Consider the following 18,710-nt stretch of genomic DNA (forward strand, 5'->3'; position numbering starts at 1 on the left):
GCCCGCGCGCTCGCGGCCAATGGGCGCGCGGCCCGGCCCGGCCCGGCGGCTCCAGCCCAGGCGCCAAGGAGACGGCGGCTGCTGCTGCTGCTGCTGGTGGTGAGCGGAGGCGAGACTCGGCCTTCCCGCAGCCCGTTCACTTCACCCCATCCTATCCCACGACACAGGCCCGGCGGAGGCGGCAGCAGCATCATCATCTCCCTGACACCACCATTTCTGCGGTGAAGGGAACGGCCATCATGCAGTAAGTCCTGGGCCCGCCGCCTGAGCGGAAGCTGCGAGGAGCGCGGCGGAGCAGAAGTTGCAGCCCGACCCCTCTCCTCCTTCACCCTCACGCTGCCTCTTGCTCCATCACTCCCTCCTCTTTCCCCAATCCCCCCACCCCATTACCCCCACTCCCCCCCTAATGTTAAATGATCCTGATTAGCTGTATGAACTTCGGGGTTTGTAATTGTCAAATAAATACTGCACACATCACATTGATTTCTATTCGTGTTTTCATATGTAGACCATGAAGCGAGTACGCGCAGAACAGATTCAAGGTGCTGTTGGTCACTACCTCAGAAGAAGGCAATTTGTGGAGTCGGATGGAGCCATGAAGCAAGGACCGAAGTTTACACAGACTGCTGAAGAAATGGCAACCAACTTAACAGGTACCTCAAAACAAAGTTGTGCCCACCTGATATGTGACCACTTTGGACATTGGGCAGCATCAAGTATCTATTCGTTGGCAAAGATTGCATCAAATATCGCAAGAAAAAGCAAGACGAAATAGCTAGTTTGTTTTGCTTCTGTGGAACCTGTGTATACGTTTTCCTGTGCCAAGTTTTCCTGCCCACCTACATTACACCAAAGATAGACACAAAATGCTGGAGTAACTCGGCGGCATCTCTGGAGAAAATCAAAGCGTTGCCTGTTCCTTCTCTCCAGAGATGCTGTCTGTCCGGCTGAGTTACACCAGCATTTTGTGTCTATCTTCTGTGTAAATCAGCATCTACAGTTCCTTCCTACATATTTTACCTACATTTACAACTGGCCAGTAGTTGAATTATTACCAGCAATGCAGACATATTTACAATAGATTTTAGTGAATCACACAAGAATCCTTGATCGGACTTTGCTGGCTCTACCTTGCACTAACATTTATTTCCATATCATGTATCTATACACTGTAAATGGCTCGATTGTAATCATGTATTGTCTTTCTGCTGACTATAGCAGGCAGCAAAAGGAAGTAGCATAATGAATTCTGAAGTGTATAGACACATCTTATCTGCTCAAGTTCAAACAAATGCCTCAAAACTCATTGGTCGGCAGTGCATTCTACAGCAAGACAATGATCCCAAACAAAAGGAACAAAGACATTTTTCAAAGCTAAAAAATGGTAAATTCTGGAGTGGCGAAGTCAATCACCCGATCTTAACCCAATTGAGCATGCCTTTTATATGCTGAAGGGGGACTAGCCCCCAAAACAAGCATAAGCTAAAGATGGCTGTAATATAGGCTGGCAGAGCATCACCAGAGAAGCCTGTCCATGAATTGCAGACTTCAAGCAGTCATTGCATGCAAAGGATATGCAAGAAAAATACTAAACATGACTACTTGCTGAGAGAATGGAGCAGTTGGGCTTGTACACACAGTTTAGAAGGATGAGAGGAGATCTCATTGAAACATATAAGATTGTTAAGGGTTTGGACACGCTAGAGGCAGGAAACATGTTCCTGATGTTGGGGGAGTCCAGAACCAGGGGCCACAGGTTAAGAATAAGGGGCAAACCACTAAGAACGGAGACGAGGAAACACTTTTTCTCACAGAGAGTGGTGAGTCTGTGGAATTCTCTGCCTCAGAGGGCGGTGGAGGCAGGTTCTCTGGATGCTTTCAAGAGAGAACTAGATAGGGCTCTTAAAAATAGTGGAGTCAGGGGATATGGGGAGAAGGCAGGAACGGGGTACTGATTGGGGATGATCAGCCATGATCACATTGAATGGTGGTGCTTGCTCGAAGGGCCGAATGGCCTACTCCTGCACCTATTGTCTATTGTCTACTTTCATTTACATGACTGCTGTGTCCCAAACATTATGGTGCCCTAAAATGGGAGGGACTATGTATAAACACTGCTGTGATTTCTACATGGTGAAACCGAAATATATAAAAATGGCCTTTATTAAAATCTGACAATGTGCACTTTAACTACATGCAATTTTTTCCTATTATAATTCTTAAATTGTGGAGTACAGAGGCAAATAAATAAGTGATGGGTCTTTGTGCCAAACATTGTGGAGGGCACTGTACATAATTATCACATCCTGTTGTGTAAGTTGGCCTCACAGTAGGAGCAAATAATAACAGTAAAAAATACATCCGTGGCATTACAGTCACAAGGTGATGCAATTTTATTACCAGAAAATAGTGTGTTTGGGAGATTTGCAATATTTACCTGCAAATGTAATGAAACTGCTACTGTCACAATTCATTGAATAGTTTTAATGGAATTTCCATTTCACCAGCATGTCTCCTGAACTAACCTTGTCAGTACAGTGCAGTTATTTTGAAATGCCTAGGATGTGATTTCACTGCCTCTGCCAGGTCTTGGTGTTCATTTTGTTCTATTTGTATCTTTTTCAAACAGTTCAGGCAGAGTCTGGATCTCCCAATGTGGTGTCTGCAGCTCCCTGTCAAGCTGATCCTAATCAATATGAGATACAGTTTGCGAGGCTTAAAGTCTTCCTTTTTGGTAAGTTTGGATATGGTGTGGAGGTGGGAGGGGGGGTGGGGGGGGGGAAGCATACAGAAATATACTGCACTGAAATGGCCCTTTAGCCCAACTCATCCATGCCTGTACATGCATTCCCTCTACTTGCCAATCACGATGCCTTACCAGGCTGGTACAATTTGCCTGTATTTATCCCATATCCTCCTCAATCTTTCCTATCCATGTAGCCGTCAAACATTAATGTTAAATACATTAAACAGTATTGAATGCTGTTATAATACTTGCCCCAACTACCTCCCCTAGCAGCTCGCTCCATATACCCATCACCCTCTGAGCGAAAAGGTTGCGCCTCAGATACCTATTAATTTGTTACCCTTAATATATTCAAACACAAATTATGTAGATGCTATAAAAATAATCAAATCACTCTGAGTGTATGTGGTTGCTTATTTCGTCTGAAATTTGTAGCACATCATAAAGTATTCTGTCATGTGATATAAATTCAGCCTGCAGTGATTCAGTATTTGTCTGAAAACTGAAGAAAAGATGTCCCACCAGGACAGTTGATTTGACCGTCCTATTGCTCGTGCTAATGATTGCATCCTGTTAGGTTGTATATACATGCTAAGATTGCATCCCAGTTCAGATCAAGTCTTGGGTTTGGGCAAAAATATTGGTTTTAAATCTGAGAGATATTGAGGTCATGAATAAATATTTTAATAAAATAATTAGAAGAAAGTAACTGAAAGAAATAAATTATCCTCCCCTGAGAGTTGCGACTTAAAAAGGGGACCTAGTGGGTGAGGTGTGCGTGAAGAAAAACATTGCAATTTGCATTCACTACTGATGTGTCCAAAAAAACACAATATTTTAAAGAAAGAAACCAGAGAGTGAATGAACCACAGCAGGTAAGAGAAAGTGGGGGAGCACCAAACAATAATGGCCACAGTACCCATCAAGGCAACAGGGAAGAACATGAGTCTGATGAAAATTAAGTAAACAGATTGGGAGCTGATTTTTGAGGACTGCATATAGAAATCAAGATCAAATGGGATACAGCATTGTTTTTGTTAGAAAAATTGAAACATTCAAAAAAGAGCATTCAGCAGAGTGCCAAGGTTCTAGTTAAAGGAAAGAATGAACAAAACATTTGTGACGTTCAACATATACATTAAAATAACTGAGGAAACGGAAAGCAGCACACATTAGATACACAGGCTGCAGAGGAGTGCGTGGTAAGGGGGAATATAACAGATTACCAAAAATAATTAGGAAGGAAGGCAAAATTATCAAGGAACATAAAATAGAGAGAATACTTAAATATTAAATAGATTGGGATCGGAGCAGCGCCATAAAGGGACAAATAGGACAATATCACAGGTCGTGATGAGATGACAGAAGTCATTACTTTGCTCCATTAATTGTATCATACATTTTGTTTCGTGCATTTGCTAGGTTTGAGATAGCACAGACATTGTACATTTACTAATTGGTTAGGAAAAAATAGTGTGTCAGAGGACAGGCAGACACTTAATGTAATGCATATTTCAGAATGGGGTCCATGGGGTTTTAGATTGGGCAGTTTAAGCAGGAAAAAAGTTGGAATCTCAACTTAGGGAAAAACAAGGAGAACGTCTAGAAATTGACATTTATATTAATCATCATAGATTGAAAAAGGAAATATCTAGCTTGACCAACCTTTTTAATTTTCTTTGGGAAAGTAATGGGATAGACTGTGGGTCCTACCATAGTTTTAATGTCTCTAGTTTTTCTCAAGGCCTATGTTAAAATATCCATTATATACCAGTAAGCATGTAAAATGAAAGAGCTGTACAGCACAGAAATTAGCCCTTTGGCCCAACTTCCATATCGACCATATTGCCAAACCAAGATGGTTTTGCTGGTGTCCATTAGGAAGGCATAATATAGATAAAATGAAAAGATAAAAGTGAACAAGATATATCATACAACTTTTTCATCTATGATATTATTATTCGCTTAAGGAATGATAATGATATATACAGCGTATAAGTAACACCCATCTCAATCTTGAAGGGTGTTGGGGCGGTGCAGTAAGTATCAAAGGTCCCTGGAGCGCTGCCAATCCCAAGTGTTGTCCATCCAGAGTTCCAGTTCTTAGTGTAGGGAGGAATGGCAGAAGCTGGTTTAAACTGAAGACGGACACAAAAATATGGAGTAACTCAGCGGGTCAGGCAGCATCTCTGGAGAAAAGGAATAGGTGACGTTTCGGGTCGAGACCATTCTTCACACCAAAAACGGTCTTGACCCAAAACGTCACTTACTCCTTTTCTCCAGAGATCTTGCCTGACATGGTGAGTTGCTTGCTCTTTGTGTCTGGTTTCTTTGGGGTTTCGTCCAATAGACCAAAGACTGCTGGTAGATTGACTATTGTACATTAGTTTAGGGCAATGGTACGCCTGATCAAAGGAGAGTTGATGGGCATGTGTAAGAGAGAATAAATTGCTGGACTACAGGGAAATAAAACTAATATTATTACTCCCTCCGAGCTGGTATGTACTCAATAGATTGAATGGCCACCATCTGTACCATAAGTTAAATGGTGCCATAAGTGGAGACGATGACTCGTGGGAGAGTCTAGGACTAGAGGTCATAACCTCAGAATTAAAGGACGTTCTTTTACGAAGAAGATGAGGAGGAATTTCTTTAGTCAGAAGGTGGTGAATCTGGATTTTTTCCTACAAAAGGCTATGGAGGCAAATTCAGTGGATATATTTAAAGCAGAGATAGATAGATTCTTGATTAGTAGGAGTGTCAGAGGTTATGGGGAGAAGGCAGGAGAATGGGGTTAGGGGGGAGAGATAGATCAGCCATGATTGATTGGTGGAGTAGACTTGATGGGCCGAATGGCCTAATTCTTCTCCTATCACACGATCTTAATATATTACAGGTATTTTTAGCTTATTTTTTACTTGTGATCCAGGACATAATTTTGTTTTGTTGTCGCAGTTGAATAGTAAGGAAACTAAAATTTGTTTTGTAGATGCCTTATCTGCTCCAGATTGCCCTGTCAAATTTTAATAAACTCAAAGCTTGGCACGTGGTATTTTTTGTAATTTTGGAAAAACCAATGGATGCTGACTATGTTCTGTGTATACCTTGGATAGACACAAAATGCTGGAGCAACTCAGCTGGTGGTCAGGCAGCATTCTAGAGAAAAGGAATAGGCGATGTTTAGGATGGAGACCCTTCTTCAGACTGAGAGTCAGGGGACAAGCCAACTAGAGGGATGACAAGCTACAGAACAAATCAGAGCCAGCACCGATGAGTCTGGAAAGGTGGAGCTCACAATGGTCCATCTTTGGCTGTGATAATGAAGGGATAGGAACTGTGAAACTAGCAAGATGACTAGGGTGGGGGAAGGGTGGAGAGGGAGGGAATGCAACGGTTCTGTGTATATCTTCATGGAATTAGTGTTCATTATTTATGTGCACTGATAAATTAGTTTTGGCTCATAAGGTTTGTGAACCGCCCGTGAGTACTGCACACATGGAGTATGGGGAAGGGTGTGGAAGCTCCCGAGTTCATTCCCTCACTATCACTTTTTTTATTCCAGATACAGAATCAAAGTACAGCCGAGAAGTGAAACAACTGCTCTACCCTTTATTTGTCTACCTCCATCTTGACATGGTACACAGTGGTTTGAAGAGTGCAGCGGACAGCTTCTACAGTCGCTTCCATGGAATGTTCCTACAAAACACAGATCAAAAGGACATTATGGAACAGCTGCGGAGTACTCTGAACAGCCAGGATATTTATTCAAACTCTAAGCTGCGTATTCTGATCGAAAACAAGTATGTTGTTAGCTTTACTGAAGAAAGTTACAACTATCTCCTCCGCTACCTCCAGAGTGACAATAATAGTACTCTATGCAAGGTTCTAGCCTCGCATATTCACTTGGAAGTGCAGTGTTCTCAGCAGACTGGCTATCAGCTTTACAGTGTCGGATCCCAATCGCGAAGTGATGGAGTGGGCTTGGAGCCGTCAGAGATTCCCACCACCATTTTGCAGAATGAAGCGGCACTAGAGATGTTGCAGGACAGTATAAAACAAGTAAAGGATGGGCCGCCCTCTCTCACAACAATTTGTTTTTACGCTTTCTACAACACGGACCAGTTGCTCAATACTGCGGAAATTTCACCCGACAATAAACTGCTCAGTGCCGGCTTTGACAATTCTTGTATAAAACTCTGGAGTTTGCGGTCGAAGAAACTTAAATTTGGGCCACAGCAGGTGGATGTTTCTCGAATCAACCTTGCCTGTGATATCGTGGATAATGAGGTATGAATCTACCTTGTCTAGTTAGTGTGACAGACATGGGCTAAATCCAACTGTTAGTATCAAGTTGGTGAACAATGTACTAGGCAAAATATATCAGACTTATCACCTGATCTGTCTTAACCTATCTCCATAAGGTCTTGGAGAAACTCAGCGGGTGAGGCAGCATCTATGGAGCAAAGGAAATAAGCGACGTTTCAGGTCAAGATCTTTCATAAGGTCTTGTATCCAACTCCTTGCTTTGAAAACTGACATCCCTCCACTCCTGACGACGGTGCCAATCAGTAAAACAGTTCTTTGTAGTAACTTAGCCATTAATCCATTTCATATATGCTCCCCTAAGACTACTCCAGGGTTAATGTTGCACCTCGCCTCACTTTGCTTATTGTGAAGGAATAGGGGGAATATACATCTGAGATAGACACAAAATACATAGTAAATCAGCATGTCAGGCAGCATCTCTGGAGAAAATGGATAGGCGATGTTAAATTAAATACATATCTGAATTTGGTACAGGATTGAATTGTGTGTCGTAAAAACAGTGCAGTTAGGGGCAGAGTGCTGACAGAAGGGACAACTTGATCGAGCAAAACTGTGACAAGTACAATGAGAAGTCCAATGCATCAAGTTTGGATTTTTATTTGGTAAGAGGTCAGAATATTTTCTAACTAATGAAAAGCTGGGATCTGTAAAGGAGCAGGATAATTGGGGATCTATGTTCAGAGGGTGCTAAAACCTAGTGAAGTCACAAAATTGTTTTAATCTGTTGTATTGTCGGCCCTCATGTCATCGCAGACTGGGATGCAAAAAGGATGGAACGGCACACCTTGGGAATGCAGGATAAATTCACCAGGTTAAAGATTAAGCTACGAGTGCAGATTATATTGATAAATTGTGTATGGTAGATTAATTTGGTAAACAAATGAAATGGTAGATGTTGGAATCTAATACAAAAAAGACTCAATTTAAATTGATGAAGCAATCCTTCATTTTTCATCTGGGCACATTGCAACCTTCGGGACTTGATAATTGAATTCTTCAACTTCTGATAACTTGCTCTTTCTTTCTGTTTGCATCAGGTTTGGGCATTTATACATGCCAGCCACCTACATCCCCTCCCCTTTATATTCTGGCCTGCTCAGCATGTCCCAGTACACCAGTTTATACAAAGTTAACACGTTACACAAAGAAGCTTAACTGTCAATGACTGCCTTATCATTTCACCCAATTGTTGATTGCCCTCCATCAACCATGAGGTATATTGCCCTCCCTCACCTTTGCTGTTACTTAGATAAACTTGCTTTCTCCGTCTCACTTTCTCAGTTGTGCTGAAGGAACTTCAACCTGAAACATTAACTGATTTCACTTTCCACAGATGCTGTCTAACTGGCTGAATTCTTCAGCACATTGTTTTGTCAATGTTCTGAAAAATTTGGTGGTTAATTAAGATGACTAATATTAAGGTACAGTGAAGAGAAACCATGTCTTCTGGACCCAGAACAATATGGTCAAATATGCAGAGTTAAGAAACTGCTGATGCAGCAATCTTGAGCAAAAACCAAACAGTCTGAAAAACTCAGTGGGTCTGGCAGCAGCTGTGGAGGGAATTGAACAAACAACGTTTAGAATCACGATTCTTCTTCAGACTGATGGGGGAAGAAAACTGATTAAGAGATGTAGTGGTGGGGCAAAATCTGGCAGGTGATGGGTGGAAAAGGGTGAGAAGGAATGATTAGCAGATGGCTGGAGGTAGTGACAGAACCTAGAGGTGAAATGGAGACAAAGGGGTGTCAGATAAGGAGAGGAGTGGTGAAATGTAAAGGTGGGAGGAGGGATATGAGTGGAAGGAGTCGGGGGAGAGTTGTCATTTATGGTTACCACTAGTAGAGCAGTATTATCTTCGTGGACTCATCTGCTATGAGCTTTGACGGTACTTTTGAAATGGAAGTTATGCTCTATATATTGTCTTAAATTGAGCTCCTGTCTGCCCTCTCAGCCATGCAAACGACCTAGCAGCACAATTTTGAAGAGAAGTTCTGTGAATTGAGGAAGACACGTGAGGCAGAAGATGGAGAGGGAGGCAAAGCTAACAGCGTTAGGAGGGAGACAGAGGTGCAGAAGTCAAGCGTGATAGCCAGAAAGTGGGTGGGCTGAAAAATAATTTACGGAATAATTTGGCAGTGTTGGGGTTAAGTTACAATATGAGCATACAAAGTTCTGAACCTTTGATCCATGAAAACAAGTTCAAACTCGCTGTGGCAGTTGATGGATTGAAATTCACGTGATTTAGAATTTTAAAAAATCGGTAAAACAATAACCACAAAAATAATGATTGTCATTAAAAACCCATCTGGTTATCTAATTTTCTTCAGAAAGGAAATTTGCTCTGATCAATGTTTCATGACTCAACTGCCTTCTCAATTCAGGGCCAATTAGGGACTCACATCTAGTGATGGCCCCACCGAGTCCACACCAAAGGAGCAGGTTTCTTAGAATTCTTCAGAGGAGTTGAAAGAACCTCATGAGAATGCCATTTATTTTAGGTAACCCCTTGTTCTAGTACACATTGTTCCAAATACCACATCTCAGTCTCTTGTGCTCACTTGGTGTCTGAGCCAGATGCGGACTTTGCATGCTAACACAAGGCCAGTGGTAAAATAATGGGTAGTAACACGTTTTTCTTCAGCATGGATACATATTTAAAATGAAGATGCTACTACAGCTCCTGCTGTGATCATGTTCCCATTGTCAGCTAAAGTGATGGTTCAAAAACCAGGAAACTGATTTAAAATGTTGGCAAATGATACATTGGGGAGGGTGTGTTTAGTTTAGAGACACAGCGCGGAAACATACCCTTAGGCCTACCGGGTCCGCGCCTACCAGCGATCCCCGTATTAGCACTAACACAATCTTACACACTAGGGACAATTTACAATCTTCACTGAAGCCAATTCACCGACAAACCTGTAAGTCTTAGGAGTGTGTGAGGAAACTGGGGAGCCGGAGAAAACCTACCCACCCACGCGGGGGAAACGTACAAACTCCGTACAGACAGCACCCATAGTCAGGATTGAACCCGGATTTCTAGCCCTGTAAGGTAGCAACTCTAACACTGCACCGCTGTGCTGGAGAAGGAAAACATTTTGTAGTCTGTGGTTAAGATTTGCAATTCATTGCCTGCAAGAATGGTGAAACAAGTGCCTTCAACAGGCAGAATGCAAAAGCAGTTGGGAAAGCAGGCAGTGCTAGGGGGAAAGGGTGGAAGGGGTTCTTTCCCTTGTAATAAGCATAATCTTGATGGGCCCAATGGTCTTTTCCTTGTCACAACAGATCTTTGATTCCTGACACCTACTGTTTTTAGCATTGGTGTGACATTCCAGGCATTTAGTTCACTGAAGATTCCAATCCATAACCTGATCACTTGAAGCTGTAAATAATTCACTTATGCTGTTCTTGTTGTGTGACATACACTGGCTCGATTTCAGCTTTCATCTACCTCTTAACAGCCTTGCATTAGTGAGTAGATGACATCTGCTATGAGCTTTGAAAGCTTGAAGGCTGTGCAAGGAATTGTTTATTTTTGCAATCCGTCACCAGTTTTCCACTCGGCCCTTACTTTCCTCAGTTTTGACACAACATCCTAATAGTGACAGCATATTTACTGGTGTACAAAATAAAGTTATACATGCAACTGCTTTCTACTGGAGAGAACAATATGGAGTTGCACCTTTCAGATTGATACACAGCTACCAGAATAGTTTATCCTACCTTCCCCACAGATGCTGCCTGAAATGCAAAGTATATTTGAAATGGACAAGAGTGTATTAGCTTAACTTTGTAATATCACTTTTGGATCAGTAACAGCTGTCAAGAGGTACATAGCCTTGCATTGCTCCTGCCTTATCAAAATTAATTTAGCTGCTCTACAGTGTCTTTATAGAGCTGAAAGGTGGTCATTGCCTTCGGTATATGATGCACTATTTGCCAACTTCTACGACCTGCAATGATGACCCTATGATTTGCTATGGAATTAATGTTGACCTGGAAACTGGGCATAACCTCTCGTGAAACACTAAGGGGCAGAAAACGCTGGTGTACAGGCCACCTAACAGTAGTAGTGAAGTTGGAGATGGTATCAAACAGGAAATTAGAAATGCGTGCGACAAAGGCAAAACCGTTATAATGGGTGACTTCAATCTACATATAGATTGGGTGAATCAAATTGGCAGGGGTGCTGAGGAAGAGGATTTCTTGGAATGTATGCGGGATAGTTATCTAAATCAACATGTAGAGGAACCAACGAGAGAGCAGGCTATTTTAGACTGGGTATTGAGTAATGAGGAAGGGTTAGTTAGCAGTCTTGTTGTACGTGCCCCCTTGGGCAAGAGTGACCATAATATGGTTGAGTTCTTCATTAGGATGGAGAGTGACATTGTTAATTCAGAAACAATGGTTCTGAACTTAAAGAAAGGTAACTTTGAGGGTATGAGACGTGAATTGGCCAAGATTAACTGGCAATTAATTCTAAAATGGTTGACGGTGGATATGCAATGGAAGACATTTAAAGACTGCATGGATGAACTACAAAAATTGTTCATCCCAGTTTGGCAAAAGAATAAATCAGGGAAGGTAGTGCATCCGTGGATAACAAGGGAAATCAGGGATAGTATCAAAGCGAAGGATGATGCGTACAAATTAGCCAGAAAAAGCAGCATACCGGAGGACTGGGAGAAATTCAGAGACCAGCAGAGGAGGACAAAGGGCTTAATTAGGAAAGGAAAAATAGATTATGAAAGAAAACTGGCAGGGAACTATAAAAACTGACTGCAAAAGTTTTTATAGATATGTGAAAAGAAAGAGATTAGTTAAAACAAATGTAGGTCCCTTGCAGTCAGAAACAGGTGAGTTGATCATGGGGAACAAGGATATGGCGGACCAATTGAATAACTACTTTGGTTCCGGCTTCACTAAGGAAGACATAAATAATCTGCCGGAAATAGCAGGGGACCGTGGGTCAAAGGAGTTGGAGGAATTGAGTGAAATCCAGGTTAGCCGGGAAGTGGTGTTGGGTAAATTGAATGGATTAAAGGCCGATAAATCCCCAGGGCCAGATAGGCTGCATCCCAGAGTACTTAAGGAAGTAGCTCCAGAAATAGTGGATGCATTAGTAATAATCTTTCAAAACTCTTTAGATTCTGGAGTAGTTCCTGAGGATTGGCGGGTAGCAAACGTAACCCCACTTTTTAAGAAGGGAGGGAGAGAGAAAACGGGGAATTACAGACCAGTTAGTCTAACATCGGTAGTGGGGAAACTGCTAGAGTCAGTTATTAAAGATGGGATAGCAGCACATTTGGAAAGTGGTGAAATCATTGGACAAAGTCAGCATGGATTTACAAAAGGTAAATCATGTCTGACGAATCTTATAGAATTCTTCGAGGATGTAACTAGTAGCGTGGATAGGGGAGAACCAGTGGATGTGGGGTATCTGGACTTCCAGAAGGCTTTCGACAAGATCCCACATAAGAGATTAGTATACAAACTTAAAGCACACGGCATTGGGGGTTCAGTATTGATGTGGATAGAGAACTGGCTGGCAAACAGGAAGCAAAGAGTAGGAGTAAACGGGTCCTTTTCACAATGGCAGGCAGTGACTAGTGGGGTACCGCAAGGCTCAGTGCTGGGACCCCAGCTATTTACAATATATATTAATGATCTGGATGAGGGAATTGAAGGCAATATCTCCAAGTTTGCGGATGACACTAAGCTGGGGGGCAGTGTTAGCTGTGAGGAGGATGCTAGGAGACTGCAAGGTGACTTGGATAGGCTGGGTGAGTGGGCAAATGTTTGGCTGATGCAGTATAATGTGGATAAATGTGAGGTTATCCATTTTGGTGGCAAAAACAGGAAAGCAGACTATTATCTAAATGGTGGCCGACTAGGAAAAGGGGAGATGCAGCGAGACCTGGGTGTCATGGTACACCAGTCATTGAAAGTAGGCATGCAGGTGCAGCAGGCAGTGAAGAAAGCGAATGGTATGTTAGCTTTCATAGCAAAAGGATTTGAGTATAGGAGCAGGGAGGTTCTACTGCAGTTGTACAGGGTCTTGGTGAGACCACACCTGGAGTATTGCGTACAGTTTTGGTCTCCAAATCTGAGGAAGGACATTATTGCCATAGAGGGAGTGCAGAGAAGGTTCACCAGACTGATTCCTGGGATGTCAGGACTGTCTTATGAAGAAAGACTGGATAAACTTGGTTTATACTCTCTAGAATTTAGGAGATTGAGAGGGGATCTTATAGAAACTTACAAAATTCTTAAGGGGTTGGACAGGCTAGATGCAGGAAGATTGCTCCCGATGTTGGGGAAGTCCAGGACAAGGGGTCACAGCTTAAGGATAAGGGGGAAATCCTTTAAAACCGAGATGAGAAGAACTTTTTTCACACAGAGAGTGGTGAATCTCTGGAACTCTCTGCCACAGAGGGTAGTCGAGGCCAGTTCATTGGCTATATTTAAGAGGGAGTTAGATGTGGCCCTTGTGGCTAAGGGGATCAGAGGGTATGGAGAGAAGGCAGGTACGGGATACTGAGTTGGATGATCAGCCATGATCATATTGAATGGCGGTGCAGGCTCGAAGGGCCGAATGGCCTACTCCTGCACCTAATTTCTATGTTTCTATGTCCTTTTTAAAAATAGTATCTTGGAATCTTTTGCAGCCACCTGAGAGAACTCTTTTAGATTGCCAACACATGAGACTGCAGATGCTGTAAACTGAAACAAATAAAAACAGCAGAGGGGATCTCTGGTCAGGCTACTGTGGTTGACGGACCCCTCACTCGCATTTCATCTGTTCCCCTTCTGCTCTTATGCCCTCTTCTGCAGCAAACTGAAGAGAGTTTCTTGGTCTTTTACTTTCACGTTGTCAGCTTCCATGTCCAGCATAATATCCTGCCTTATTTCTGCCAGGTGTAATGAGATCCCACCAACAGTCACATCTTCCCTACCCCACCCCTTTCTGCCTTGTGTAGGGACTGCTGACTCTGACTCTCTGGTTCACTCATCTTCTCCCCCCCCCCCCCCCCTCCATTGCTCGACACTTTCTTCTGAAACTGCAGGCGATGTTTACTCCTATTTCTTCGCCCACCTCCAGTTCCATCTGATCCCTACTTTATTTGGTACCCTGATCACCTTCCTTCCCTTGTGTGTCTGCACTTATCACCTTTCAGTCTCTACCTCCACCCTCTGAATGCCCCCTGCTTGAAGAGGCTACAGTGGGTGTGTATCCTGGTCTCTGCCCTCTGTTTCTATAGCACTGTGACAGAATGGTATACGTCCGATGTTGTGTCATATCATTTCAAGCACACCTGTGCCTGGCTGCATTCAATTTCTCTATTGTACGGTTGCAGTTTGGTTTGGATAAGTTATGTGGCCTTAAGCCTATCCCCATTATTAACAAGTATACAAGAGAGAAGCATGATCTCTATATAATCACAAAATAAAAGCCTTTAGAAGATTTAAAAAAAAAATACTTTTAATCTTTGCAAGCATGAGGAATTGAATTTCAATGTTGAACTTGTGTGATCTTGTTAGTTATTTTTTGCTTTTGCCTGTCTTTAATGCAGGTGGTAGATGATGTGGGCAGCGAAATGAAGATCCTAAGAGGGCACTGTGGGCCTGTGTACGCCACCAAGTTTCTCTCGGATAATTCAGGACTTCTCTCCTGTTCGGAAGACATGACAGTCCGATATTGGGATTTGTGCAGTTTTAAAAACACTGGTTTGTATCAAGGTCATGCTTATCCGGTCTGGGACATTGATGTTAGTCCCCTGAGCCTTTACTTTGTGAGTGGATCGCATGACCGGACAGCAAGACTTTGGGCACTTGAAAGAACGTACCCACTACGCATTTACGCAGGTCACTTAGCAGATGTGGACTGTGTAAAGTTTCATCCAAACTCTAATTATGTGGCCACGGGCTCGATAGATAAAACTGTGCGGCTGTGGAGTACTCAGCAAGGGAACACCGTTCGTCTCTTCACGGGACATCGTGGCCCCGTGCTAGCATTGGCCTTTTCTCCGAACGGCAAGTACTTGGCTTCAGCAGGTGAAGATCAGCGACTGAAACTCTGGGATCTTGCATCGGGTAATTTATTCAAAGAGCTGAGAGGACACACCGACAACATAACTAGCCTTGCGTTTAGTCCAGATAGCAGCCTGATTGTCTCTGCGTCCGTTGACAATTCTGTCCGTGTCTGGGATATTCGTAACACTCACTCCAATTCACCGGCGGATGGTTCTTCCAATGAGCTGGTGGGTGTATACACAGGACAGACCAGCAATCTTTTGAGTGTTCAGTTCATGACCTGTAATCTGGTGTTGGTTACAGGGGTTGCACAAGAGAAAAAAGAACCATAACTGAACACTTCCATTGTTTATCAATTCCTGGCACATTAAGTCACATAGACCGTGACTTAAGTGCACTGTTCTGGCTAGCCCTAGTCAGATATATGATGTGTGTGTGTCTACTGGCTTGCATTGATCACATCTTGTTGCAGCCAAGTGCACCAACTATTGCACAATTTTCCCAGTATTTTGATAGGAAAAACCATAGTGGGGCCAGTGTTCGTATGTCTCCTCTTGCCAGCCCGTGGATATTTATGCAAGGTGCCCTGAAATTTCAGGTTGACCAGGCACAAAAGTCACGGTTAACACAAGGCTGGGTTAAGTTGCAGATTTGTATTACATTTAGGATGTGAATCTGCCCTTGTTTGCAATGTCAGCTGCTGATGTACAGCTATAGAATGGGTAATACCACTTGTGTACAATCAGCCAAAAGGTGACGAGAATGTTCTTGATGTAACTTATTTGTGGTCAAACCGAACAAACTCCCAGTTGAGTTCTTCTGTTCCACTCGCCCAGCTATTGATGGATTTTCAGGCTTCGATTGCGATTAATCAGCAAATGTTGTAATCTGTGAAATCTCTTGTATTGGAAATCAAAGTTATTTGAAAATCATGCAAAGTACTTCAGGCCTTTTGGGGATTAAATGAACCTTTCCATCTCCAGACAAAATGAATATACATTATTGTCAAACTGCAAATTAAAGTCTGTTTTGCACACTGATAAATGTTTTTTTGCTTTAAGTACAGTTTGTTTTCAGAATGCAATGTCAATCAACAAGACTTCTATTTATAGTCAAAAGATTCCAAGATCCAGACAAAATTCACTATGAACTGATAGTGGGCAAGTAATATTCATGCTGTGGACACCAAGCAGAAACTATCTCCAAAGAGACATTCTAATCACCTTGTTGTGATTTTAATAACAGGATCATCGGAGTTTCTCATTTAGCTATAGCATAGGATTTGCTATTCACCAGAAACTATGGCTGCAATGGCAAATCAGTCTGCTGAATTCCCCCTCTCCAGAGATGCTGCCTGTCCTGCTGAGTTACTCCAGCATTTTGTGTCTATCTTCATGCTAAATTCCTTCAGCAGTTTTTTTTTCTTAAACTTAGTGAGTGGACAAATGAAATTTGCAAGGCCAGTCTAGAGGAAATGTTCATTGTGTATTTGGGACAATTTCTTAGAACATTTTATTGTGGAGGCAACCAGATCTGGCTATGTGTAATGGGACAGCATCAATTCATGATTTTATCGTAAAGGATCATCTGGAGGTGTGATCTCGATGTGATATATTTAGTTTAAGAATGACAAATGCAACTAAACCTAGTTTCTTAAACTTAAAGGCAATTACTATGATATACCAACAGAGTTGGCTACTGTGTCTGGGGAAAGTAGATGGAAAGGTGGGCTGGTAAATAAGCTGCAGTGAGGATTTTGAAGAGACATTTCATAATTGATAAAGATATTCAACTAAGAAATACAAACTTTGCAGGGGGAATTATTAATTTGTGGCTAACTTAACTTCAGGATGGTATCTCAAAGAAGATGCATTCAACATTGCACAGATGAATGACAGGAAGGAAGGATGGGGGATGTTTATGAATCAAAAGACTAGAAAACATTATGCAGTGGCTAATCAGAAAAATAAAAACAATGAGTTAATGCAAGTACATACATAAAAAGAGAATAGCTAAGGAAAGAGAGGTCCCAACCAGAAATGTCATCTTTCTATGTCCTCCAGAGATGCTCCCTTAACTGCTGACTTACTCCAGCATTATGTGTAGTTTTTTTAGGCCAGATAGTATGACGTGACTTTGGGGGGATGCTTCAAACTAGGGTGGATAAAAGAGAACTAGTATAATAGTCATAGAGTGATACAGTGTGGAAACAGGCCCTTAGGCCCAATTTGCCCACACTGACCAACATGTCTCAGCTACACTAGTTCCACCTGCCTGCACTTGGTCCATATCCCCCCCCCCTAAACACGTCCTATCCATGTACCTGTCTAACTGTACCTTAAATGTTGGGATAGTCCCAGCCTCAACTCCTCCTCTGGCAGCTTGTTCCTTACACTCACCACCCTTTGTGTGAAAAAGTTACCCCTTGGATTCCTATTAATTCTTTTCCCCTTCACCTTGAACCTATGGCCTCTGGTCCTCAATTCCCCTACTCTGGGCAACAGACTCTGAGCATCTAAGCTGTGTATATGGATTGCGAAAAGGCATTAGGTAAGGAACCATAAAACGTTGCTCCATTAGGTAATAACTCGGGTTTTTGAGGAGAATAAATTAAAATGGGGTAAGTACAAAATGCGGGAGTAACTCAGCGGGTCAGGCAGCATCTCTGGAGAAAAGGAATGGGTGACGTTTTGGGTTGGGACCCTTCAGGGGGAAGATGGGGGACTGAAGGTTAGACAAAGCCAGAACAAATCAGGGCCGGCAACATATGATTGGCTAATTAAAACAAAAAGTTGAATGGACAGCTTGCAGATTGTCACAGGGATCAAGGCCAGGACCACAGTCATTCACAAACTACATTAATGATGGAGGTGAAGGGTCTGTATTGTAATCAGATTTTCTGACAACGGAGAAGAAAGTTATGAGGAGAGGACAGTCTTCAGTGGACGTAGACGGGTTAAGCAAATGAGCAGAAATTTAGCAGGGAGTATAATGTGGAGAAAATGTAAGGTTTTCCACTTTGGTGGTAGGCTTAGAAAAACTACATTATTTAAATGCAGAAAAAACTATATAGAGTAACATGCTCCAGAGAGATTAGGGTGAAATGCAAAGTTAGTATGCAGATGGAGGAAGTATTTTGGAGGTTTAATGGATTAATATTATTTATTGCAAAGGGGATGAAACTTAAAAGTAGAAAAGTCTCAACAGAATTGGTGAGACCACAACAGTGGCACTGCATACAATTCTGTCTCATTATTTAAGAAGGGTTGTGTTTGTATTGGAGACAGTTCAGAGAACATTTACTGGGTTAATTCCTGGGACGAGGAAGTTGTTTTCAGATTGAGCCCAAACTAGAGTTTAAATGGATGGCCTTATTGATGCTTACAGGATTCTGAAGGGGCATTTCCTGGGAGGATGTAACCTGTAGAATTGGTATATAGTATTTGGGGGACATATACCAGATACCCTGCCCCTCCATTCTCTGCATATCCATGTGGCTAGCTAAAAGTCTCTTAAATGCCATTATCCTATCTGCCTCCTCCACCACCATGGTATTGCATTCCAGGCACCTACCATTCTCTGCATTAAAATTTAATTCCCC

The 18,710-nt window shown here is 42.4% G+C and overlaps 1 protein-coding gene across 2 annotated transcripts; it reads left to right on the top strand.

Annotated features, from left to right (window-relative positions):
• Positions 1-3: 3 nt before the first annotated feature.
• Positions 4-16,153, top strand: taf5l (TATA-box binding protein associated factor 5 like). 2 transcript variants are annotated; one of them, XM_033026179.1, is made up of 5 exons: positions 4-99; positions 509-653; positions 2,630-2,734; positions 6,309-7,033; positions 14,650-16,153. In XM_033026179.1, the coding sequence occupies exons 2-5, from the start codon at positions 512-514 to the stop codon at positions 15,439-15,441; spliced, it is 1,764 nt and encodes a 587-aa protein (XP_032882070.1). In that variant the 5' UTR covers positions 4-99; positions 509-511; the 3' UTR covers positions 15,442-16,153. The 2 variants fall into 2 exon arrangements, with proteins under 2 accessions (XP_032882070.1, XP_032882069.1); XM_033026178.1 differs by having other exon boundaries at positions 10-244.
• Positions 16,154-18,710: the final 2,557 nt, after the last annotated feature.

The sequence above is a fragment of the Amblyraja radiata genome, chromosome 8 (genome assembly GCF_010909765.2).
Source record: "Amblyraja radiata isolate CabotCenter1 chromosome 8, sAmbRad1.1.pri, whole genome shotgun sequence".
Classification (NCBI taxonomy): domain Eukaryota; kingdom Metazoa; phylum Chordata; class Chondrichthyes; order Rajiformes; family Rajidae; genus Amblyraja; species Amblyraja radiata.